Below are 22,389 nucleotides of genomic sequence, written 5' to 3'. Positions count from 1 at the left end.
TCTGTCTGACACTATGGTTTAACCTGTTCTCTGTGCTTTAGAAGGACACAGAAGAAATACACCCAAGCTTGACAGAGAGCAGTAATCTGTCTTGTACCACCATGGAGAGTTCTCAAGATCAAGATGTCTAATTGTGACTAACCTCAGGCCACATCAGAGAAGCTGATGAGAACTCTGTAGGATGTAGGATCAGTCGTGAGGCAGAGATAACAGGGGCTGTGGGCATGAACAGGTTCTAGACCACAAACAGGCAGGCTCAACAGCAGGGGAGCATGGGCCCTTTATTCTGTTAGGAGAGGAGCGCTTTTCTAAGGGCCATGTAGGACTGGCGAGGGGCCTTTACAAAAAGCAGATGGGTGTCTTGGGCACATGCCTCTTTGCAGACTTGCTTTAATCTAAGTTCACCATAGGGTACGAGTTCTAGAGAAAATGCCACTGAATGAGGAGCTGACTTCAATCTATATGGAATACCAATACCAATGAGTTGGAGGCAGAGCCAAGCTTCCACCAGTGAGGAAGTCCCCATTCAGGTGGCCTGTCAACATAAACTTAGGCCTCCGACTGCAGCTCCATCCGAGGGATGCTCTGCCATGCAAGCTCCTTCCCAGATTATGCTGGGAAAGCTGTTCTGCTCCCTTCTCGGTGGCAGAGACATGGCAAGTTAACTGAAGAGTCCTCTTGGCTTTTTCCTCTTGGACTTGGCCAGCTGAGGTCTCTGCGTTGGGCCTGAAGCACCCTAGAAGAAAAGGAATTCCAGTTAATTGGAGTTTTGAAACAGATCTCTCTTGGCTCCTGGTTGGTATGAAGCCCTCCTTAAAGTATCTGATGTAGATGTTTTGAGGTTTATTTTAGGAAGTGCTATAAGATTCTAAGTGGGCATGTCTCTCATGGTCCATCACCGGAAGTAGAGTATATTCCGCTTCCGGTGAAAAGGGAGTCGAGGTTCATCACTCAACTCAAGAATGACAGGAGACGGCAAGGGAGGAGGATGTGAGAAAGCACGATGCTCTACAACTTGGCAGGAGCCCACAATCTCTCTCACACCACCAAGGCGGTGTCAACTAGGCAGCAAGTGCAGAAACCACGGCGGCCAGGTTACGGGGCCAACCTCTCCAGTGTTCGGAAGGCCGCCCAGGAAGCTGCTCCTGTCACTCACGGTGGGCTCCTGTTCAGGCTCTGAGAGGGCTGGAGTGGAGGAGGCGGCTGTTCTGGCTGGCTCAGAAGCTGGCTATCAGTTCTTCGAGGGGAGGTGCTGCACGATGTCTGAGTCTCTCCTGAAATCAGAAAGATCAACAGAAGGCAGAGAAAAATGCCTGCTCTCCGGAGAGCAGAAGCATTCACCAAGCATTGGACGAAGGGCAGAGTTTGCTATTAATATATTAACAGATTGAAAGAGGCAGCTTCCAGCTGACGGTGAGCAAACCCTGTTCCTACGAAGACTCCAAAGCCCACTTTCAGCACGTAGGTTGAGTTTCCTTGGTTCACGGGAGGTGAGCAAATCTCTATGCAGCCCCGGGTTAATTTTCTGGTTAGTGCTCTTGCTAACTCCTAGGCACTGGGGCCGGCTAGCTATGAGAATGCTCTGTGGTGGGGCATGTGTTCTGTATCTGCACCGGCCACGTGGCTACTGAGCACTTGAAATATGGCTAAAGTACACACGGGAATGATTTTTGATTTTATTTAGTTCTTACTAATTGAAATGTGAATAGATGATACGGTTAGAACTGCTAAATCCAACAGCATAGACCTGAGCTCTAACTCTACCCACGCAGGCCAGCTGTGACTGGAATACTCACCAGAGCCATGGCGCTTCTGCCCTGCTTGGATCTGCTGTCTGGTGACTGCCGCATACAGAGTCTGCAGATTCATGGCAAATGGCCTTCCATCACCAACGGTGCATGCCTCCGGCAGTTTCTAGAGGAAAGGTGACATTGTCATTGGTCTGCCTGGCTAAAGAAGAGAGCTGATATCCCACTGACAGAACTGCCATCAACCGCAGACCCAATACTTCTTCTGAACGAAGAAGTATGACCCTATACACGGCTTCCCTTTGAAAGCCTGCTGGAGCTGCTAGAATAAGCCTTCCTGTGCACTGTCCCCTGAAAGGTCACTCTGACGGCTCCTCCAGTCATGAAGTCAACTGTGTTTTCCTGTGAACCCTCCACAGGCCTCTGGCCTCTTTCTTTTTAACCTCTTGGGGGGCTGTTTTAGGAAACTATCTTCCTTGGCTGGGGGTACAGTTTATTGACAGAGTGCTTGCCTCGCATGTATAGGTCCCTGGGTTCAATCCCCAGCAGCACCACCATCCACCAAAGAAATGATCTGTCCTAAGCATCCCTGAGATGTACGGTTTGCTGTCTTAATGACGTTTACTTCTGAACTTCCACAGTAGAATGAGATAAAGAATGAAATCCAGATGGGAGAAGGGGATGAAATAGGGACAACAGACTGAGAAACAAGAAAGAATTATGGTGGCGTGACTTCAGTCAGAGTTGGAAAGTACAGTGGACAGAGCTTTGGGACCCACCTGCCACCTTATACTCTGGACCTGAAATCCAGATGTGCTTACTCTACTCCACAGGCCCCTCAGTGAAGGGATACTTCTCCCAAGGGGAGTGAGAAGTTTCTCGAGGAGTGAAAAAAGTTCCTCTTTTATAGTACATTAACATAGACACATACAGTGCATAGATGTTATCTTTGCATTCACTCATTTATGCATCTCTGCAAACACATATGCAGAGGTTAGAAGACAACCTGTGGGAGGTGGTTTTCTCCTCCTATCGCACGGGTTCTGGGATGGAACTCAGGTCATAAGACTTTGCAGTCAGCGCCTTTATCTGTGGAGCCATCTTACAGGCTCCATAGACAGACCTTTGGTACATCTGTGGAATTATGATTTAGGAAAAGTTGAGAGATTCCTGAAGGAGATAACGATGACATGGAAGTTGGGAAACTGCTTTAATTATATCACCATTGCCACGGGATGAATGGTAGACAACTTCCATTCACAGCAACAGGCTTTGCTTAATTTCTCTTTTCAGCTGAACTGAACTGAAAGAACGGCCGAAGACTGAACTACACGCAGTAAAAATGTGATGAGAGTATGGTGTCTGGTGGTCCCAATCTAGCTGTACTTCAGAGTCCTGGAATTCATCTGTCCCTAGGCATGCCAACAATGATGGTTCCCAGCCAAATTAGCAGGTCCAGGAGAGCAGCTGGGCCAGGAGCTTACACGAGAATCAAGTCCTCAGCCTGTACTTAAGATCTCATGTCAAGCTCCTTTCCTGTGATCTAAGGACATTTTTTTTGTTTGTTTGTTTGTTTGTTTTATTTATTTATTTATTTTTTTGAGACAGGGTTTCTCTGTGTAGCTTTGCACCTTTCCTGGAACTCACTTGGTAGCCCAGGCTGGCCTTGAACTCACAGAGATCCGCCTGCCTCTGCCTCCCGAGTGCTGGGATTAAAGGCGTGCGCCACCACCGCCCGGCCCGAGAACTTTTTTTCTTTATGGCGCTGGGCATCGAGCCTAAGGCTTCACTCATGCTAGGTGGATGCTCTACCCCTGAAGCTACACCCCAGCGTGACATCATTTCTGAAGCCCACTGTGGGGAAAGAACGGCCCAGAACTTGGGGGAAGCAGTGGGGTGGGTGCTGGATCACCAGGGTTATAGTCAGTCTCCCTGAGTGGGTGGAGGCTCAAGAGTCAGTCCGTTGACCCCAGGGGATAAAAACATTCATCACTCTGTGAGGACTACCTCAGGCATGGACTTTCTTTCATTTTAGTGCGATAGAACCCAGGTTTCAATGAGGCTTGGACTTTCACTGGAGAGCACAGACAATGAATCAGAGAGCCCAGGTCTAAACTTTGCCTCCGGCAGTAATCCCAGCGAGTTATCATACGGGCCATCTTCAGTTACACTCTGAGGAGTGACCTGAAACCGAAGGTGAAGCAGCAGGCCACAGCGCCTCCACTCTGCCTCTCTTTACTCTCCGATCCTTAAGCCAGCTCTCCAGAAGACAGCCCTCTACTAGCTGGGCAGCAGACCCTGGCAGCTGAGAAACGAAAAGATGCTCTCCTTTCTTCAGTGTCTGGGGTCTGTGCTCAAGAAATGGATCTCCTCCTGGGTCGTTCACATACAATTCAGTAGGCACAGCCCAGTCTGTACAAACAGGCCTGGCAGAATCCAGGCAGCCAGGGGCTTGGCTCCTTCCCTTTACATGGAAGGAACAGACTCATTTTGTAGGCTGATCTTTACCCAGCTCCTGTCCTCACCCCGTAAATGAAGTGCTAGAAGTAAAAGTCATTCAAGCTGTGGCTACCCTGGCCCTACATCCAAGTCTAGGACCTAATCTTGGTCCCTCCTCTATTCTCCCTTCTCGAGGGATCTGGCCCTGTGGCTGCCAATGGCTATCCTGTTCACATATCTAGTCTCAGAAAAGTACTAGCAATACCACTACATTTTCTAAATGCCTACTGTGTACATTGCTCTAAGGATTTTAAATACTAACCCACTGTTTTTAATCTTCTTAATGACCACTTTCCTGTCACTTAGAAGAGCTCCTCGCCTGCTGGGGGCTCAACTATTTGTGAATGAACGAACATGGTGGGCGCTAGTGTGAACCCATTGACTGAGATAGTTAGCCACAACTAGTCAACAGAAGAAACTGGATACTAAGCAGTCTGTCCTCACGACATAAACATAACACCACTACTTATTTACTTCTCTGAACGGCAGGTTTAGTCAAAATGGAAATCTAGCCTTTATCAGGATCACATCATAGTTTAGCTGTTATCACTAAGGGGACAAGAAAACCTAACAGATAAGAAAGGAGAACTGACTGGGGGAGAGAAAAGCAGTAACTGGTACAGACTGGAGCCCTCGGGGGCTGAGCCGCCATCCTCTATTCACAGTGGCTCTCCAGCATGACTGAGTCCCTGGGCATCCTCTCAGCATAGCCAGGGCAGAGAGTTATGTGGCCACCTGAGTTAGGAAAGCAGCAACATTAGCTCCCAGGACCGGACAATGGTAGGGGCGAGGTGGGGCAGGCCACAGAGATCAAAGCGAGAATGCTGGAGTTGGAACTAAGCAAAGCAAATAAATAGTGTCTCCTGCTGTAAGTACACCTAGCCAGGAGCACTGTGTACCAGCACAGAGCGGGTCACTGCCCAGAATGGCAGGGCAGGAAGAGTCAGGTGAGCCCACTGCAGAACCCTTTCATCTGATTAGCCCGAGATAATTCGAGCCAGGGAAAAGGGGACTGGGATTACAGAGAGCAGGCACTATAGGAGGAGGTGCAGAGGATGGACTCAGATCTGAGTCAACAACACAGCCGTAAATAAAAGTCCTACCTTTGAGAATTCACATTTGCATGTGTGTGATAGGCAGATATTTATTGTTTGGTTTTGTGTTTCGAGAGATATGGAGTTACAGAATTACAAACCAATGGTGATAAAAATTCAGAGAAGAAAGGGGTGAATTCCAACTGAGAGTCCTGAAAAAAAGCCTCACAAATGGTGACATCAAGGGGAGCTTTGAAAGGCAGACTCTGAGCATAGTGGAAACGTGAGGTACAAAAGTGTGAAAGAATGGGATGTGCAATGCAGAGTGCAACCAGAAAGCTAAATTCACACCCACTGGATTGCAGCCGCTTTCTCTGAATCGGGGTTATGCCCGTGGAGATTTCCTTGTGTTTTATAATTGGCTTTCTCTATTTGATAGTGTTTGCAATGGCTTCCTTGGTGCCCAAGTAATACTAAAACAATGATGTGGACTCAGAACTTCCTCTGGGTTCCACTTTTAGATTTTCTGTTACATTTATTTCAACTCCTAGTCCTTCTTCATTACTGACTTCAATAGTCACAAGTACTGCATAGCCCTCCCACCAGCCACTGCACAGCCCTCCCACCAGCCACTGCATAGCCCTCCCACCAGCCACTGCATAGCCCTCCCACCAGCCACTGCACAGCCCTCCCACCAGCCACTGCACAGCCCTCCCACCAGCCACTGCATAGCCCTCCCACCAGCCACTGCATAGCCCTCCCACCAGCCACTGCATAGCCCTCCCACCAGCCACTGCATAGCCCTCCCACCAGCCACTGCATAGCCCTTTCATCACCAACAAATGTTTACCCTCCTGAGATACTTCACTAGGACTCTGGCTCCTGTTATACCTTATCAGAAACTTTGGGGAAACCAAAGTGACAGAACCCCCTTGGGGTACCTTATTTTCCCTTCTTGTCCCTGATGCAGTCTACCTTTGCTACTGGGGCCCACCTTCTTTTGTGGTCACTCCCACCTTCACCAACTCCAAACACATACATTCCCAACGGTGAAGAAATGCAAGGAATCCTAGAGGATTTGTGGGTAAGATCCCAATGGGCACTTTCAATAGAAGTAGGTGGTCTGCTCCCCCATTCTTTCTTCTGAGATGTTCCAGAAAAGAAACCGAGTCCTGAGAAAGGCTCACACTAACACACAGCTCCCATCTGGATATGTATTTCTGTCTAAGGACAGATCTGCTAGATAGAAAGAGAAGGGAACAAGTTAACCAGAACCCTCCAGCATCCTTCCCTGGGTTGCTTCTGGCATTTGTCCCAGAAGCTAGCACAGTCCCAAGGCCTGGGGACTAACCCTCATCCTGTCACAGCCACCAAGGTCAGGTCCCCAAACGTGACTTCTCTAAAGGTAAGAAGTTCTCGCTGTCTCCCTACAGAGCCCACACCTCTGTCTGGGATTCTGGTGACACTCACCATTAGCTTCTCTTAGAGACAAGAAACAGCTTTAGAAAACTCCTCTAAGGCTTTAACCACCAAAAGGATTGCCAAAATAAGCAGATGGGAGCATGACAAATGATTTAGAAGGTATCTAGTGAGAAAGTCTTTTCAAGAAACATGACCCCCTCTGCCAACCTATTCAAGTCTAAAAACTACCGACCATTTACTAAGGCACGCAGGACTGAGCAGGTGCTGCCCTCTTGAGGCTTGCACTCTAGAGAGACCCACAACAAACACAGGGCTGATTTCATACTCTCAGGGGCTGGCAAGATGGCCCCCAAGCCCAATGCCCAGGACCTACAGGGTAGAAGGAGAGAAGCTATTCCCACAAGTTGTCCTCTGATTTCTACATGGGTGCCATGGCACGGCTGTCACCCTAAGTTTCTCTCTCTCTCTCTCTCTCTCTCTCTCTCTCTCTCTCTCTCTCACACACACACACACACACACACACACACAGAATCTTGGGGGGGGGGAAGTCCATCGAATAAAATAACTTAGTCAAAGTATTGTGGAATGGGGCAATAATTTTATGCACTGTTTTTATTTATTTATTTATTTATTTATTTATTTATTTATTTAGTGTGTGTGTGTGTGTGTGTGTGTCTGTCGTCCATCCGTCCGTCCATGCCCCCATAGGTCAGAAGAGGATGTCAGATCCCCTAGAGGTGAGTTACAGGCAGCTGCAGCCAGCTGACATGGGTGCTGGGTGCTGGGAAGCCATGCTCAGTCCTCTGGAAGAGCAGCAAGCTCTATTAACTGCTGAGCCATCTCTGCAGCCCTATATAGTTTTAAACAGAGGTCAAGGAGGGTATCATGCAGTATAATTCAAAAACTTTAAATGGAAGTGAGAGAGTGATCCATCCATATGGGTGACTTATTTCCAGTTTTCCTGGAACAGTCCAGTTTAAGCTCACTATCCATTTTAATTATTATTAGAACCTCTTTCTCTTTACAGGTGTCTGGATATGAACGACACATTGGGTGGTCACCCTGCATGAGAGGACGAGCATGGCAGGTGCACGGATATGTTCCTGTGCTTACAGCAATCATGACATGATGCAGCGGAAGCTGACATGGTCTGCTTTATGTTCAGAAGGATCACTGAGTGAGGGGATAGAAGAGAGCTGCTTAGGAAGCTGCAAGGGATAGTGGGTGAGAGCAGCGCGGGCTGTGAGGTTTGGGGAATCTAAAAGGGTGGCCTGCACACCTTCAAGCTGCTGGGCTGGGTGTCATGGGACAGGAGTCAGGCACAGGGCAGATGTAACAGGAAGGATCTAGAAACCTAGGAACTCCCGAAGTCAAAGGAAAGCTGGCGCATGCTCAGTGGTGGAAGGTTTGTCTAGCATGTGAAGGCCTAGGTTCCGTCCCCAGAAATGCATAAGAAAGAAGAAAAAGACAGCAATCTGAGCTGATGGCTGTGTCCACAACACCCAGTTCCTGCATCTAGTGTCTTGTTTTGAGAAAGCAGGGGAGGGGAAGAAGACAGAGGGGCAGAGGAAGCCGAGACTGGGAACACCTGTACCACAGAGCTTGTGAGGAGATTAGTAAGAGAACCGAGCACTATTCAGGAAATGGATGCTCTTCCCTTTGTAGGGCACACTGGGACCGTATTGTGTAGCTCAGGGTGGCCTCACACACGTTACCATGTATCAGGGACTGGCTTGGAATTCTGATCCTTCTTCCTCCACCTCCTGGAGAGGCATTCACCACCATGTGGGGCCAACTTCTGAGCCTTCTCTTGCCTGGTCCTATTCCTCCACCAAGCTGACTCTAGGAATGTCCAAATGATAACACATATGGAGAAAGCAGGGTCTTGTGACTGGCATCCCAAAGCACAGAATTTCCAACAACTCAGTGATTCGTCAAGACACAGGTGAGGGAGAGAGCCCAGGGTCACCATCTCCTTCCACCATGCCAGCCTATTCCTCAGTCTCTGAAGACCAAGAGTGAGGCTTCTGTGTGAGAAGGCCTGGGTCTAGATCCTACCTCCACCAGTGCCCTAGCGAGTTACTAGCTGCTGCTCTGAAAACCTTTGTTACCTCACCAGAAAAATAAGTCACTCACACTTACTTCGGGAGCATAGTCATGGATCCTGGGAGGTGATTAATTTTGGTCTTTTAGAAGCCGTATTTTTATTTTTTTAATTATGTGATACATGGGGGAAGGTCTATACATGTGGAATGTATGTACTGTGGAGTCCAGAGAGGATACTGGATCCTCTGGAGCTGGAATTACAGAGGTAGTGAGTCTACCTGACCTGGGAACCAAATTCCGGTCCTCTGCAAGAGCAGCAAGTGCTCTTAATTGCCAAGCTGCCTTCCCTGGTGTTTGTGAAGGACACCCGCTCCTCATTTCCCCATACCAACTCTTGTTGATCCTCAAAAGTCACCTTTGGATGCTGGGTGGCGGTGGCGCACGCCTTTAATCCCAGCACTCAGGAGGCAGAGGCAGGCGGATCTCTGTGAGTTCGAGGCCAACCTGGTCTACAGAGTGAGTTCCAGGACAGGCGCCAAAGCTACACAGAGAATCCCTGTCTCGAAAACAAAACAAAACAAGTCACCTTTGTTCTCCCACTTCTCAGGACCTGCTCAAGAGATCAAGGCTTTACCTCATTCCATCTGACCTTTGTAGGAGGAAACAGGGACAAAGGAAATTCAGTTCTAACTCTCTTCATGAAACATGCAAAACATGACCTCCACTGGCATACCATGGCATGTATGTGCATGTGTGTGTGCACACACAATTTAAATAATTTTTAAAGTATTAAGAGAGCCCAAGCTGCCTAGCGGTGTTTCAACTGGGAATGCTTTCTCATGACTACTGATATTTCCTGCTTCCTGACAAGGCTATGGAAGGACTGCTACATAACTCCATGAGGGCTATTTGGAAAACAGAAAAGCTTGTCTTCCAGTCCATCACCAAAAGGGTTGACAGCCAAATGGTTTTGGGTGGGATTAATCTCTTGGATTCCTCAGAAGTGAGAGAGGGCAACAGGAAGGGGACCGAGAGAACAGTCACACAGTGGCGACGCCTGGGCTTCAGACGACAACCGTCCCATCCTGCTTTTCCACAGCAGCTCATCCAGATACAGTTTCTGAGTTTTCGGCAAGACCTAACCATAAGGGGCTCCCCTGTTTTGTCCCTCACTGTCTTGACAGTCCCATATCAGATTAATATGACCAAAGTACATATTTCATATGTACGGAAATGTCATGCTGAAACCCACTGTTTTGTACAAATAATAGTCGCTCATGAAGGGGAGAAAAAAGTCGACCTGTCTATCTGCTCAGATGAGAAACCTTGGTATCTCGGGAAGAACACACAGCATCCTAAGGGCACACTGTCCTTGAAGTCCACGTGTGAGGTCAACAGCGCAGCTGACGCTGCTCAGTGTTTGGTCTGACTCAGCTTTGTTTGGGTCTGTGCCTGTCACAAGGCCACCACTGACCTCCACAATTAGCCTCTCGCTCCTAAGCAGCCACACAGCGCTGGGCTGTAGGGAAAACAACAGTGAGCAAGCTGGGATAATCTTGTGTTTAGAGACCTTACAAATCCATTGTGGCTTAGAAAGCTTGAAAATTATTTAACGTACAGTCTCCTTTCCCCTTTCCCCTTTCGAATGAGGTGGGGAACAGAGGCATGTTCACATCGAACGTGTAAGCATCCTGTGTGCCATCCAGTCCAGTTCCCTGGTCGCCTCCTGAGGCCTCACTTGAGACTGGGATAATTTTAACATCTGGTTCTCACCATGCTGGAATTACAACAGAGGTTAACACAGGTGAAGAGTTCAACGCAGTTCCAGGTAGACAGTCGCAAAAGTCTGGTTGTGCTACTTAACTCCTCTGGTTCAGTCTGAGAAGAGGGAAGGGAAGAAAGCCCCACAGGAAAGGTCCAAGCGGAAGGCTGCAACCGCACTTCCAAGACTAAAAATTTTGATTTTTATGCTTGGTTTGGTTTGATTTTTTGAAACAGCATCTCACTGGGTAGTTGGTCTCGAACTTGCTTGTGATCGTTTTGTGAATGTCACCACACCTGGCTAACTTAAAAAGCGATGTGACGCTGGAGAGTCACACATGCTAAGCACATCCTCTACCACCAAGTTACGAAGCTGCTGTCCTGAACAACTAACTTTTTAAATTAACCCAACAGATCTCCATAGTTACCTTATCAGCCAGGCAGTAAAATATTCTCATTTCATACATGAAAAAAACAAAGGCCCAAGGGATTAATTAGTTCTCCCAACGCACAGCAGAACGGAGAAGATCCAAAGAAGCGGCCTTCAGAACGTGCCCATGACCCACGACGAGGCAGAAGCCTCACAGAACCACCTTGGACAAGTCCATTTCTCCCTGAGGGGATGGTTCCTGTTCTGAGACCCAGCAGCTGCTAGAAACCAGCTCTGTCTCCCTTCTGAGGCCCCAAAGGGCCAGCCCAAGCTGCAGAGGTGAGAACACAATGCCTTCTTGAGGGGGTGAGCCGTGCTTCACCCCTGCACAGCCTCCCAGGGCACCAGAAAGTCACAAATTGACTGCGGCCCAGGGAGACTGGAGATTCTGAATCGCCTTTAGAAAGAAGCACAGCCTCTCCGAGTCGTTGCAGGAAGGCCCCAAAGAAAAATAATGGCAGAGGGAGTGGAGTGGGGGCGGGGCGGGGCGGCTGCTCTCATAAGAGCCCTTTGTGGTGGCTGCCTCTGAAAGGAGGTTTTGCTAGACAAGGTGGGACTTCTCAAGGTGACAAGCAAATGGCACAGACTGAGCTGTGACCCTCCGCTCACTCCAGAGCCACCCCCTCCCCTTTGGAGGGCCAGAGCCCAAACTGTCCCTGGAGCCCCACCCAGCCCCAGCACAAACCATGGCTTTCTAGTCTGCCGAGCAACTAATGAGTGGCAAAGGGGCTCCAGGGACCAGAGTGGTTTCCTGGGGGGATGAGTCCTCTGAGCCTCGCAGAAAGTGGAATCAGTGGACTCGCAACTCCAACTCCCTTTCCTCTGCTTTGCCCCCCCCCCTTTGCCCAAAACAAGCAGCTCCTGTCCCTCTGGCTCCGGCTGGCCTCACAGGGGGACAGGCAGTCTCAACATCAGGTTATCACCCCTCTCACATTCTGTTACCTCAACATCCCTTCCCAAATGGAAACGAAGCAGTGTGGTGGAACCAGGAAGGGAAAAGCACCACGTTTAACAACACACTCCCAGTTAGTTCTAACACTCCCAAGGCCCCAGCTCTGCGCCGTGCCACAGCCCCGTGCGGATTCCTCTGCCTTCCTGGTTTTGTGGAGACGAGAGGACAGTCAGCTGGGCCCACAGGTGCAAAGGTGAAGTGGGGGACCAGCAGTGTTCCCCGCAAGACCTCTGCCGCCATGGAGATTCTCTTTCACCGGATTACATGCCTGACAGCTGGGAACACAGCCTGTGGCCGGGTTCAAGGGCTCCCCGCCTTCACCTGCCTGCTGCCTGCTCTCTGTGGGGTGGTAGTGTCTTCTCCCTGAGAAATCCTGTTCCACTGGATGATGTACCACTTTCCCAAATGTGCACACAAGCGCATGTGCATACACACATGTGCATACACACACACACACACACACACACACACACACACACACACACACACACGCTCATCAGGCCCCGGAAAATATGCGATATAACCTAAACTCTCACAATATTAGGGCCAGCAAGACGGCTCAGCTGGTAAAAGCATCTTCCCTTGCAACCTGACAACCTGAGTTCAATCCCTGGAACCCACAGTGGACAGAGAAAACTATCTCCAGAAAGACATCCTCTGATCTCCACACGTGTTCCACGAGACACACACGCATGCACGCACGCACGCACGCACACACGCACGCCAATAGTAAAAATGAAAAAAAAAACTTTAAGCTCTCAAATCAGTATCTGAGAATAAACTGAGGAATAAACTGAGAATAAACATGGGAATAAACTGAGGTGATCACTTTGAAAAATGATTTGGCAGTTATCTATTAAATCAAAACATTCACAAATTACCTGTGAGGCAACCATTCCAATCCACTGTGCTCATTCAAATACAAATTGTGGCACAGTCTTACAGAGACATAGTACACAGAAATGAAAACCATGCCATATGGATCAATTTTATAAACGGAGTGAAAGAAGTCAGACAAACGAATGTATGTGATATGACTGTATTCAGATAAAATTTAAAACAGGCAAAATTAATGATTATATAAGAAGTCAGGACACTGGTTACCCTTCTGAGGTGGAAGAGGAGTACTTCTGAGAACTGAAATGTTCTAATTCTTTTTAAATTTTTTGACTTTATTTTTATTTTATAAATATGAATGTTTTGCCTGAATATTTGTGTGTGCATCACATGTGTACAGTCCCTACAGAGACCAGAAGAGGGCATCAGATCCCCTGAGGCTGGAGCTATGGTTGTGAACTAACATGTGGGTGCTGGGAATTGAACCCAGGTCCTCTGGAAGAGAAGCCAGTGCTCTTAACTGCTGAGCCATCTCTCCAGCTTCCAAATTTTTAAGTTTTGATTTGGGTGCTGGTTACAGAGCTGTTTATTTTGCAACATTTCTCCAAGTTAGGTGCTTATTGACATTTTTTTAAAATATGCATCCTATATTCTAAGTGGTTTTCTTGTTGCTTTGAGACAGTGACCTACTATGTAGACCTGGCCAGCCTGGAACTTTTACACAAACCAGCCTAGTTTCAAGTTCATAGAGCTACACCTGTGTCTGCCTTGTGAGTGCTGGAATTAAAGGCAGGTACTACCATGTCCAGCTGCACCTTATATTTTGATTCAAAATATTTATTAATATAAGAAAAAGTACTCCTGAAAACAGGTAATTCCTCAAAGAGACAACAATAGATTACTCTATGACTCAAACGTTCAAAGCTGAAACATGGTCACACAATAATGTGTACATCTTGGGGGATGTGGTTGAGGATGTGGGTTTGTGGTAGAGTGTAACCCTGGGGCCAAACCTCAACCCACAAAACTGTACACAAATATTCACAGCAGCATTGTTCATGATGGTAAAGGGGGTGGAGAGAACGTAAATGCCCATCAACAGATGGAGGGATACACAAAGAATATGGCATATCTGGGCTGGTGAGACGGCTCAGTAGGTAAAGGTACTTATCACATGTGAGCTTGGTGACCTGAGTTCAGTTGCCAGAACCCACGGTAGGAAAAGAACCAACTCAACAAAACTGTCCTCTGACCCTGACATGCACAACATGATGTCCACGTCCACACACATTGTGCCACACACATACTTACACATATGCAATAATAATAGTAATATAAAATTTCAAAAGTTTTTTAAAGGGGCCACTAAAGCTGGACAACCTAAGTCTGATTTCTGAGACCCGCGTGGTGGGTGGAAGGAATCAGCTGACTCCTGCATGTTGTCCTCTGGCCTCCAAGTGCTTGTTATAGCGCCCCCCATACATACATAAATAAACAGAATAAATGAACAAATACCCTTCTGTGAGTGTGGTGACATATACACTTAACCCCAACACTCAGAAGGCAGAAGCAGGCAGATCTATGGTTTCAGGACCAACCTGGTCTATACATCGAGTTCCAGGACCCCCAGAGCTACACAGCGAGACCCTGTCCCAAACAAACAAACAAACAAACAAACAAACAAACAAAATACCCCCCAAATATGTCAAAAATCATAGACTGGAGCTTTGTTTTTCCATAAACAGGCATGGAATACTGATAATTGCTTTAATACATGGATCCTGAAAGCACACTGCTAAATGAAAGAAGACAGACACAAAGACACCACAGCAGGCTCCACTCATATGAAATACACAGAATGGGCAAATTCCTGGAAACAGAGTAAGTCAGGGGTTTCTAGGGACTTGGGGTGGGTGAATAGAGAATAATTGCAAATGAATTTGGGATTTCTCTGGAGATGATGAGAATAGATATTGGTTACAACTGCACAATCATGTGACTGTTTAAATCACTGAATGGTGCACACTTGTTAAAGTATTTATTTTATGTATATGAATGTTTTGTCTGAATATATAGCTGTGTACCACATATGCACAGTGCCCACAGAGGCCAGAAGAAGGCATTAGATCCCTCCCTTGGTGCTGGAGTTATACACGGTTGTGAGTCACCATGTAGGTACTGAGAACCAAACCCGAAACCTCTGGAAGAGCAAGTGCTGAGCACTCCTTATTTTACTGCATCCTGATTATATTTCAATTTTAAAAATTATTTATGTGTGTGGATATTTTATTTGCCCATATGTTTGTATACTACATGCTTGCCTGGTGCTACAAGGCCAAAAGAGCTTGATCCCCTGGGACTGGAGTTACAGATGGTTGTAAACCACCATGTGGGTACTGGGAATTGAACCCAGGTCCTCTGAAAGAGCAACAAGTATTCTTAACCACTGAGCCATCTCTCCAGCCCCAGCTCATTTTCTTAAAGGATTATAAAATGATTAAGTCTCTACTATCCCACCCTCCTTTAATTATTTTTCCATACTGGTTCCTCTCTTAGGAATAACAGGCTCCCAACAAACCTGGACAACTTGTTTGTTTTGAGACAAGGTCTCACTGTGTATCCCTGGGTATCCTGCTTCTGTCTCCCAGGAGCTGGGATTAAAGGGGTGTGCCATTACACCTAGCCCCTGAACAATTTTTAAGTAGTTCAGACAGTTCTCAGCCTCCTCAGTAACTGGGCTATCAGGAGTGAGCCACTATTCCGTCAGACTTGAGCAACTTTTTTTTTTTTTTTTTTTTTTTTTTTTTTTTTTTGAGACAGGGTCTTAATACATAGCTGTGGTTGGCCAGGAATCACTAGATAGATCAGGCTGGCTTGGAACTAGCACACGTCTCCTCTTGCCTCAGTCTTCCCAGTGTTCTGAGGTCTAGATACTGTGTGTGTGTGTGTGTGTGTGTGTACATACTCATGTATATGTACACGGAGACCAGAAATTGATGTTGGATGTCTTCCTTTATTGCTCTTCACCTTATTTTGGGGGCGGGGTCTCTCACTGAACTGCAGCTCACCAATTTGGCTAGACTACCTAGCAGCCAGAAATCCCCAGTGATCTCCCTGTCTCTGCCCGCCCAACCCTGGGATTACAGGCATGTGCTGCCATGGGCTTTTTTATGTGGGTACTGGAGACAGAACTAAGGTTCTTACCTGTGGTGTGGCAAGCACTTCACAAGCTGTGTCCTCTCCCCAGCCCAGAGGCCTAGACACCCTTTAAAAGCCTTCAACACAGTCAGTAGCACAGACACCCAGTGCCTGAGCAACTGGAGTTGAATTGTGGAAGACCTGAGAATCTAGAATCAAACAGACCTAGTTTTGAATCAGTCCACCACCTAGATACTTGCTATATTATCTTGACCAAGCAACTTAATTTTTTATGCTTCAACTTTCTCACAATAAAATTAGTAAAATAAAGGCTGGGGATGTTGCTCAGAGGTAGAGTGGCTGGCTAGCATATGTGAGGCCCTAGATTTCATCTCCAACATCACACACACACACACACACACACACACACACACACACACACACACACTAAGTCCTTATCCATGAGGGCTGTCACAATGATAGTCAAAAGAGACAATATAAGTGATGCATTAATTCTGTTCCCCTGTGAGCTCCAAACACTTGAAGGCAACCAGGAAAAATACTTCATTTCAGCAAAACAGCAGGGTTCTGTAGTCACATGGCTAACACTTAAATCTCCGGGTCCATTACTTCATCTTTCTGAAACCTTTGTTTCTCCAACTGTGTAAGGGAACAATAATTCTATTTTCATTATGGAGTTATTACTAGGATTAAGTGAGATAATGCAAACTGTTCATTACAGGGCTTGGCACCTAGAAAGTATACAATAAATATCAACTGTTATTCACTCAGTCACTAAACAAAATTATTGAGTATGCCAGTCACAAGCTGTGTCCTGGGATGAAACAAGCTTCACTGCCCTCAAGAAGCTCATAGTCTGGTTAGGGAGTCAGACACATAAACAACCAATTGTTCTTCGTGGTCAGCCACACACTGCAGCCTTTGATTCAGTCAACAGCAGCAGATCTGGGGCATCATGGAACAAAGCCGGAATGTAAGGAACACTATGAGGAGGGGCAGCAGTGAATGGACCCTTCTTTCCCCACAAAATACCTATGGAAGTCTAGATAAACAGCCATGCTGATTTCCTCCTTGGCATTACTACTAGCTGGCCAAGGTCTGAAGGACACCTCTTTCCTATCTTGTCTCCCCTGCTCTTACAGTGACTGGGACCTTCTCATCACTCAGGTCACTGATCATCATCTATAACATCTGCCTTTGGAGCATTCTGTTCTTTTCCTCAAAACACCTATAACATTTTTAGTTACTCGAGTTTTGTTTCTGTTTTTGTTTTTGAGACAAGGTCACACATTCAGACTGGCCTCAAACTCTCAATCCTCCTTCCTCAGCCCCCACTGAGATTACAGAAGCATATACCACATGCCAAGCCTCGATTATCAATTGTTCGCAGGTTTCTGATCTCTCTCCAGGACATGAAGCTCTAGTATCTAGAGACCACTCACTCGGATAATGTGTGCTGAGTACCTCCTGTGTGTCAGGTCCTGAAGTGGGTGCTTGAGGTTCAGATGGGAACAGAGATATGGCCACTCTGCTCATGGGACTTACAGTCCATAGTCACAAAAAGTTTTGAGATGGATGTTTATCCAGTTCTCGCTGAGAACCCTCTTCTGACTGACCTGGTTAGAGATGAGTTCTTGACTATTCCTTTGAACTTTTTTAAAAAAAGCAAGAAGCTAGAACACAGTGCAGATGGTAATGTGGTGCCTCCTGCGGCCCTGGATACCCATGCTCATTGCCCAAAAGTTTATCTTAGGGCCCACAGCACCACCCCGGAGTCACTTCAGCAAGCTCTTCTCTTACGAAGCTGTGTATTGGCATTCTAGGTATAAGCATGGTAGATATCAAGCCAGAGACATATTGGCTGGGTGGAGGCCGGGGCAGAAAGTGTGGACAAAGTCTCCTCAGGACCCGTAGAGATGAAATAACCGAGCCTCAGAATGCCCAGCCATCCACACCCTTCATCTTCTCCTTGTCGTTCCAATGTTAGTATACAGGCTGCCAAATGAGCACCGGCAGCTCAGCCAGAGGTCTTGAGTTCAATTCCCAGCAACCACATCCTTCAGATGCAATGTCCAGAGACTCCCAGGTGGTGGCTGCTCACAATCTGAGTTTCTCTATCATTGAGTCTGACTTCATCTGAAAGGCTGCTTCCTGCTACATTAGCCTGAGGTCTAGAGATGCTGAATTCAACTCCAGTAAAAATATGCAGTGGCAACTCCCTGGAGAGAGGCCAAGAGAACATTTTTCCAGGGCTGGACGACAACAGCCTCAGAAGCTCAATGAAAAGGTTGCTTCCAATTCTTTATTCAATGAAGAAGGGTTTGTGCATATAAAATTAATGAAGCCTGGCATGGTGGCACACTCCTTTAAGCCCAGCACTCAGGAGGCAGAAGCTGGTAAATCTCTGAGTTTGAGGTCAGCCTGATCTATAGATCAAGTTCCAGAACAGCCTGGGCTACACAGAGAAACCCCGTCTCAACTCCAGTCCCCCAACAAACAAACAAATAAAATTAATGAACAAACCCTTGGTTACAGCAGGGAATAATGTCCTGAAAGCAGAATCAGAGACAAAACCACAGAAACAAATATTCAAGAACCAGTGACCAGGCATCTTCACTGAGCCAGGCTATTCTGGGTACAAAGAAATAAATTAATGTCTACGTGTTGGTAAAGTCTGTGGAGTTCTATGATACAGGTCCTCACACAGCCTGTTTGAGAGAAAATCAGGAGGCCCATAGGATTACCCCAACTTTGTCAGGGGTTTTTCTTGCCCCACCCTCAGCTCCCTCCCCTTAACCTGAATCAGGAAAGACCAGAAGCAATGGTAAGGCATCAGGGTTCTGGAGGAGGTAGACCAGGATGAAGGTGTACCCATAAACACTGAACAGCACACAAGGTTGAACAGAGGAAGGAAATCCACAGGAGCCAGTCAACTAACAGCCGTGGTCCAAATAACCGCCGCCAACGACCTGCCAGAATTAATGATGCAGCTACAGGCAAGCTGACAAAGAGAGACAGCCTCATGTGGGGAACAATGTTTGCAAGTAATCTATATTAGCTTGTGCTGTGAAAATGAAGTGATTTTCTCTCCAGGCTAGGAATTCGAACCCAAGGTGTCATGCATTCAAGGAAAGTACTCCACCTGGTTGGAAAAAATGAAATTCTCTGGAAATCTCTGCATTCCAGGTTCAAATTCAGTCCTAGGTTAGGAGAATGCTTGTCCTTAGCATTTAATCTCTGCCGATCCTCTTCGGGAAGATAGTTGGCATTATGCTGTTCTGATATAAGAACTTTCATATTTTAGATCAACATTCTAAGTGCATCTACTACAGATGTATCTTGGAATAACCTCTAATTTGAAAAAAAAAAAAGATATAAAGAACAGTAGTTCTCCCAGGATCTAATGATCCTGGGAGATACACACACACACACACACACACACACACACACACACACACACACACTCCGTTCAGCATCAAACTTTGCTATTCCAATCCCTGTGTTTCCTTACCATATGTATAATTTTTATTACTGTGTGCATGTGTGAGTAATGTATGTGGGTACACGCATGCTATAGCACACATGTGGAGGCCAGGAGTCAGCTAGCTCCATCCATCTTTATGTGGGTTCCAGAGATTGGTCTCGGGAGTCAGGCATGTGCAGCAGGCACCTTTACCTGCTGAGCCATCTTGCCCTTTCACGTCATATTAATATGCTACTTAGTGCCACCAAACAGTGCTACTCATTTTGGATGCATTTGATCTATCTGCATTTCATTATCTGGTTCCTTCAATGACTAGAGCACACTTTTTTTGGATGGATAGTACAACATGACGAAAAAGGGAGCTTTATACATCAGAGGTAATGACAACCAAGTTAACTGGGGTGGCCAGCTCAGCCATGCTCCCCGAAAGCCTCCCTTGAAGTCAGGCATGACAGCATGCCTGTAATCCCAATACTCCTAACACTGAGGCAGGAAGACTGCAAACTCAAGGTTAGCCAGGGCTACGCATTATGAGATGCCCTCCACCAAAGGAGAAAGGGGCTGGAGATATGGCTCAGCAGTTAAGATGCAGAACAGCCAGGTTGGTTCCCAGTGCGCGCGCGCGCACACACACACACACACACACACACACACACACACACACACACACACACCAGGAGGTTCACAAACTACAGCATCCTCTTCTGCCTCCTCAGGTACCTGCATGCATGTGGTACACGTATACACTCACACACACATACACATGAAATAAGTATATTTTATATTAGTAAGCCAAAATATTAAGTTGATTGAAACTAATTATGGAGAGACTATTTTAGATAAATATTTTTATTCATACATGTTTATATTACATGTATTTGTTTATACAGATTGAATAACCCTTATCCAAAATGCTTGAGACAAAATGTGTTTTGGATTTCAGATTTTAGGATTTTTTTTATATACATAAGGTATTTTGAGGATGGATTAAATATGAATTTTTTATGTTTTTTATGTATTTACTGAAAGCAATTTTATGTAATATTTTTAGTGCTGATATATTCTGTTTGTGACCCACCACATGAGGTCAGTGTAGAATTTCCCAGGTGTTATATCAACACTCAAAAAGTTTCAGATAAGACATCACACACTTTTGTCGTAAGAGGCGTAGAAATCAAGTTGGTACTGACCAGGAAGCTTCCACTCCACTGGCTAGCTTTCATAGGACCGGAGGGTGCTTGCTACGCAGGCTGCTGGGGGAGAGAAGTCATCAACAATCTTACCCAGCTGTGAACTCTGTGAGCTGCAAGAAGAGCTGGTGTGGCATATGCCTGTGGGTGCAGTAACGGCATGATGTTATAGAGGTAGCCAATCATTTTCTGGTTGGATTTCAGGCCCTATCCTGAGGGGGAATTGCATGCCTGGTACTATTAAATATGGCCAAGAACCCACAGTTGGGGAAGTCACAGGCTCCAAGGGTGAACCTACTACTACTATTCTGCTAAATGGAGATAGTATTAAACTGCCCTCTAATTCATATCTCTACCCCATAGATTAGTGAAGCTCTCAGACATCATTACAAAAGCATCTTTGTGCAGTGGACAGTAGTTAACTCAGAAACCTACAACTAGTCAAAGTGCAGAGATTTTGTTTTGAATACTGGATCAGGGAAGTTTGACCTGTATCAGTACCTGATAGGGTTATAAGGCTTAATTATTTCAGATTAAGTAAGTGTTCTCACCCCTTCCTTAAGGTTCAGGGACATTACAGAAAACTGTAAGACCCAGAAGTCAGAAAGTATCAGAGTGAACAGTGTCTTTTGGACATGACAGGACTGATGCACTCACTGACTCACAGCAGCTGTGGGAGGCTACACAAGACCTGTACAAGATCAAGCCAGTCGATAGCCCAGTATAGAGTGAGGAGTGGCTCATGAGCCCCTACACCTAGCTGAAGAACTATTACCAATTGACAGCTTTTAGGGGCAGGAGAGCCAATTTTTCTTCATGCCCAGGAATATATATGGGCATCACAAATCCACTTTGGTGGATTGCTGGAGGGAGAAAACGAGGACATAAAGTTGGGAGGAGGTGAGGAGAGGAAGTGCATATTCAGGGGAGTGAATATAATCAGAATACACTGTATGCACATAAGAAATTCTCAAGTAAAATATATATAATACATATTTAAGTTTCTGATATGGGGAGCGAAGCTTGGTAGTGCATGTTTTGTAATTCCTATACTTGAGAAATAAAAACAGGAGGATCAGAAGTTCAAAGACCATCCTGGGCTACATATTGAGCTCAAAGTCATTCTGGGCTACTCAAGACTGTCTTAAAAGAAACAATCTTCAGGTATTGAAGCATTTCATGTCTTGGATACTGGATTAGGGAAGTTTGGCCTGCATCAGTACCTGATTGGGTTATGAAGCTTAATTATTTCAGAGTGCAATTCTGTTACATAGAACCATGGCTGCTGAGTTCCATAAACCTTCTGTAGAAGACACCAATGGTAGCAAGTGCTTCTGGGGAGGAGGGAACTCTGTCTTCTGTCTGTTTGTCTTCTGTCTGTCTATGGAGATACATGGAGCTCACAGGAGCCAGACAAAAGGAGCAGGATGAGGAATCACCGATGAAGTCACAGTACTACCTAAATCATCTATCTCCAGGTTTCAGGAAAGCACGGGCAAGGGGGAGACAGAAAGGCCAAAATAAACCAAAGCTGCTCTGTTTTACTGATGAAAGAAAAACTGAGGAAGAGAAACCATGTCCTGAACATTTTCTTGTTATAAAAGTAACACAGATGTCAACGCCTAAACCATCACCAAATGATGTAGGCCTGCAGTCACTCCTGTGAAAAAGGGAACAGGACCCTTAAGGCTTCTCCAGTTGGAATTCCTGTTGTTCTTAATGCCTGAATTCAGCACCTCAGAGGTATTTACAGAGCTCCTAGGAAAAGATGCATTATAGGGAGGAAAACAAACTGAAGAACAAATGATGCTCACGCATGTGTCATTT

The 22,389-nt window shown here is 46.3% G+C and overlaps 1 protein-coding gene across 1 annotated transcript in view; it reads right to left on the bottom strand.

Moving 5' to 3' along the window:
* Positions 1-256: 256 nt before the first annotated feature.
* Positions 257-22,389, bottom strand: part of Nhej1 (non-homologous end joining factor 1) — a 93,767-nt gene continuing 71,634 nt past the window's right edge. Inside the window, 4 exon segments of the mRNA XM_028893100.2 lie at positions 257-736; positions 1,157-1,200; positions 1,203-1,274; positions 1,797-1,914. Coding sequence (XP_028748933.1) covers positions 662-736; positions 1,157-1,200; positions 1,203-1,274; positions 1,797-1,914 — 309 coding nt within the window. The 3' untranslated portion in view covers positions 257-661.

This window comes from Peromyscus leucopus, chromosome 13 (assembly GCF_004664715.2).
Source record: "Peromyscus leucopus breed LL Stock chromosome 13, UCI_PerLeu_2.1, whole genome shotgun sequence".
In the NCBI taxonomy this organism is placed as follows: domain Eukaryota; kingdom Metazoa; phylum Chordata; class Mammalia; order Rodentia; family Cricetidae; genus Peromyscus; species Peromyscus leucopus.
The sequence above is the reverse complement of the archived record's forward strand: the minus strand, read 5'-3'. Positions and strand labels throughout refer to the sequence as shown.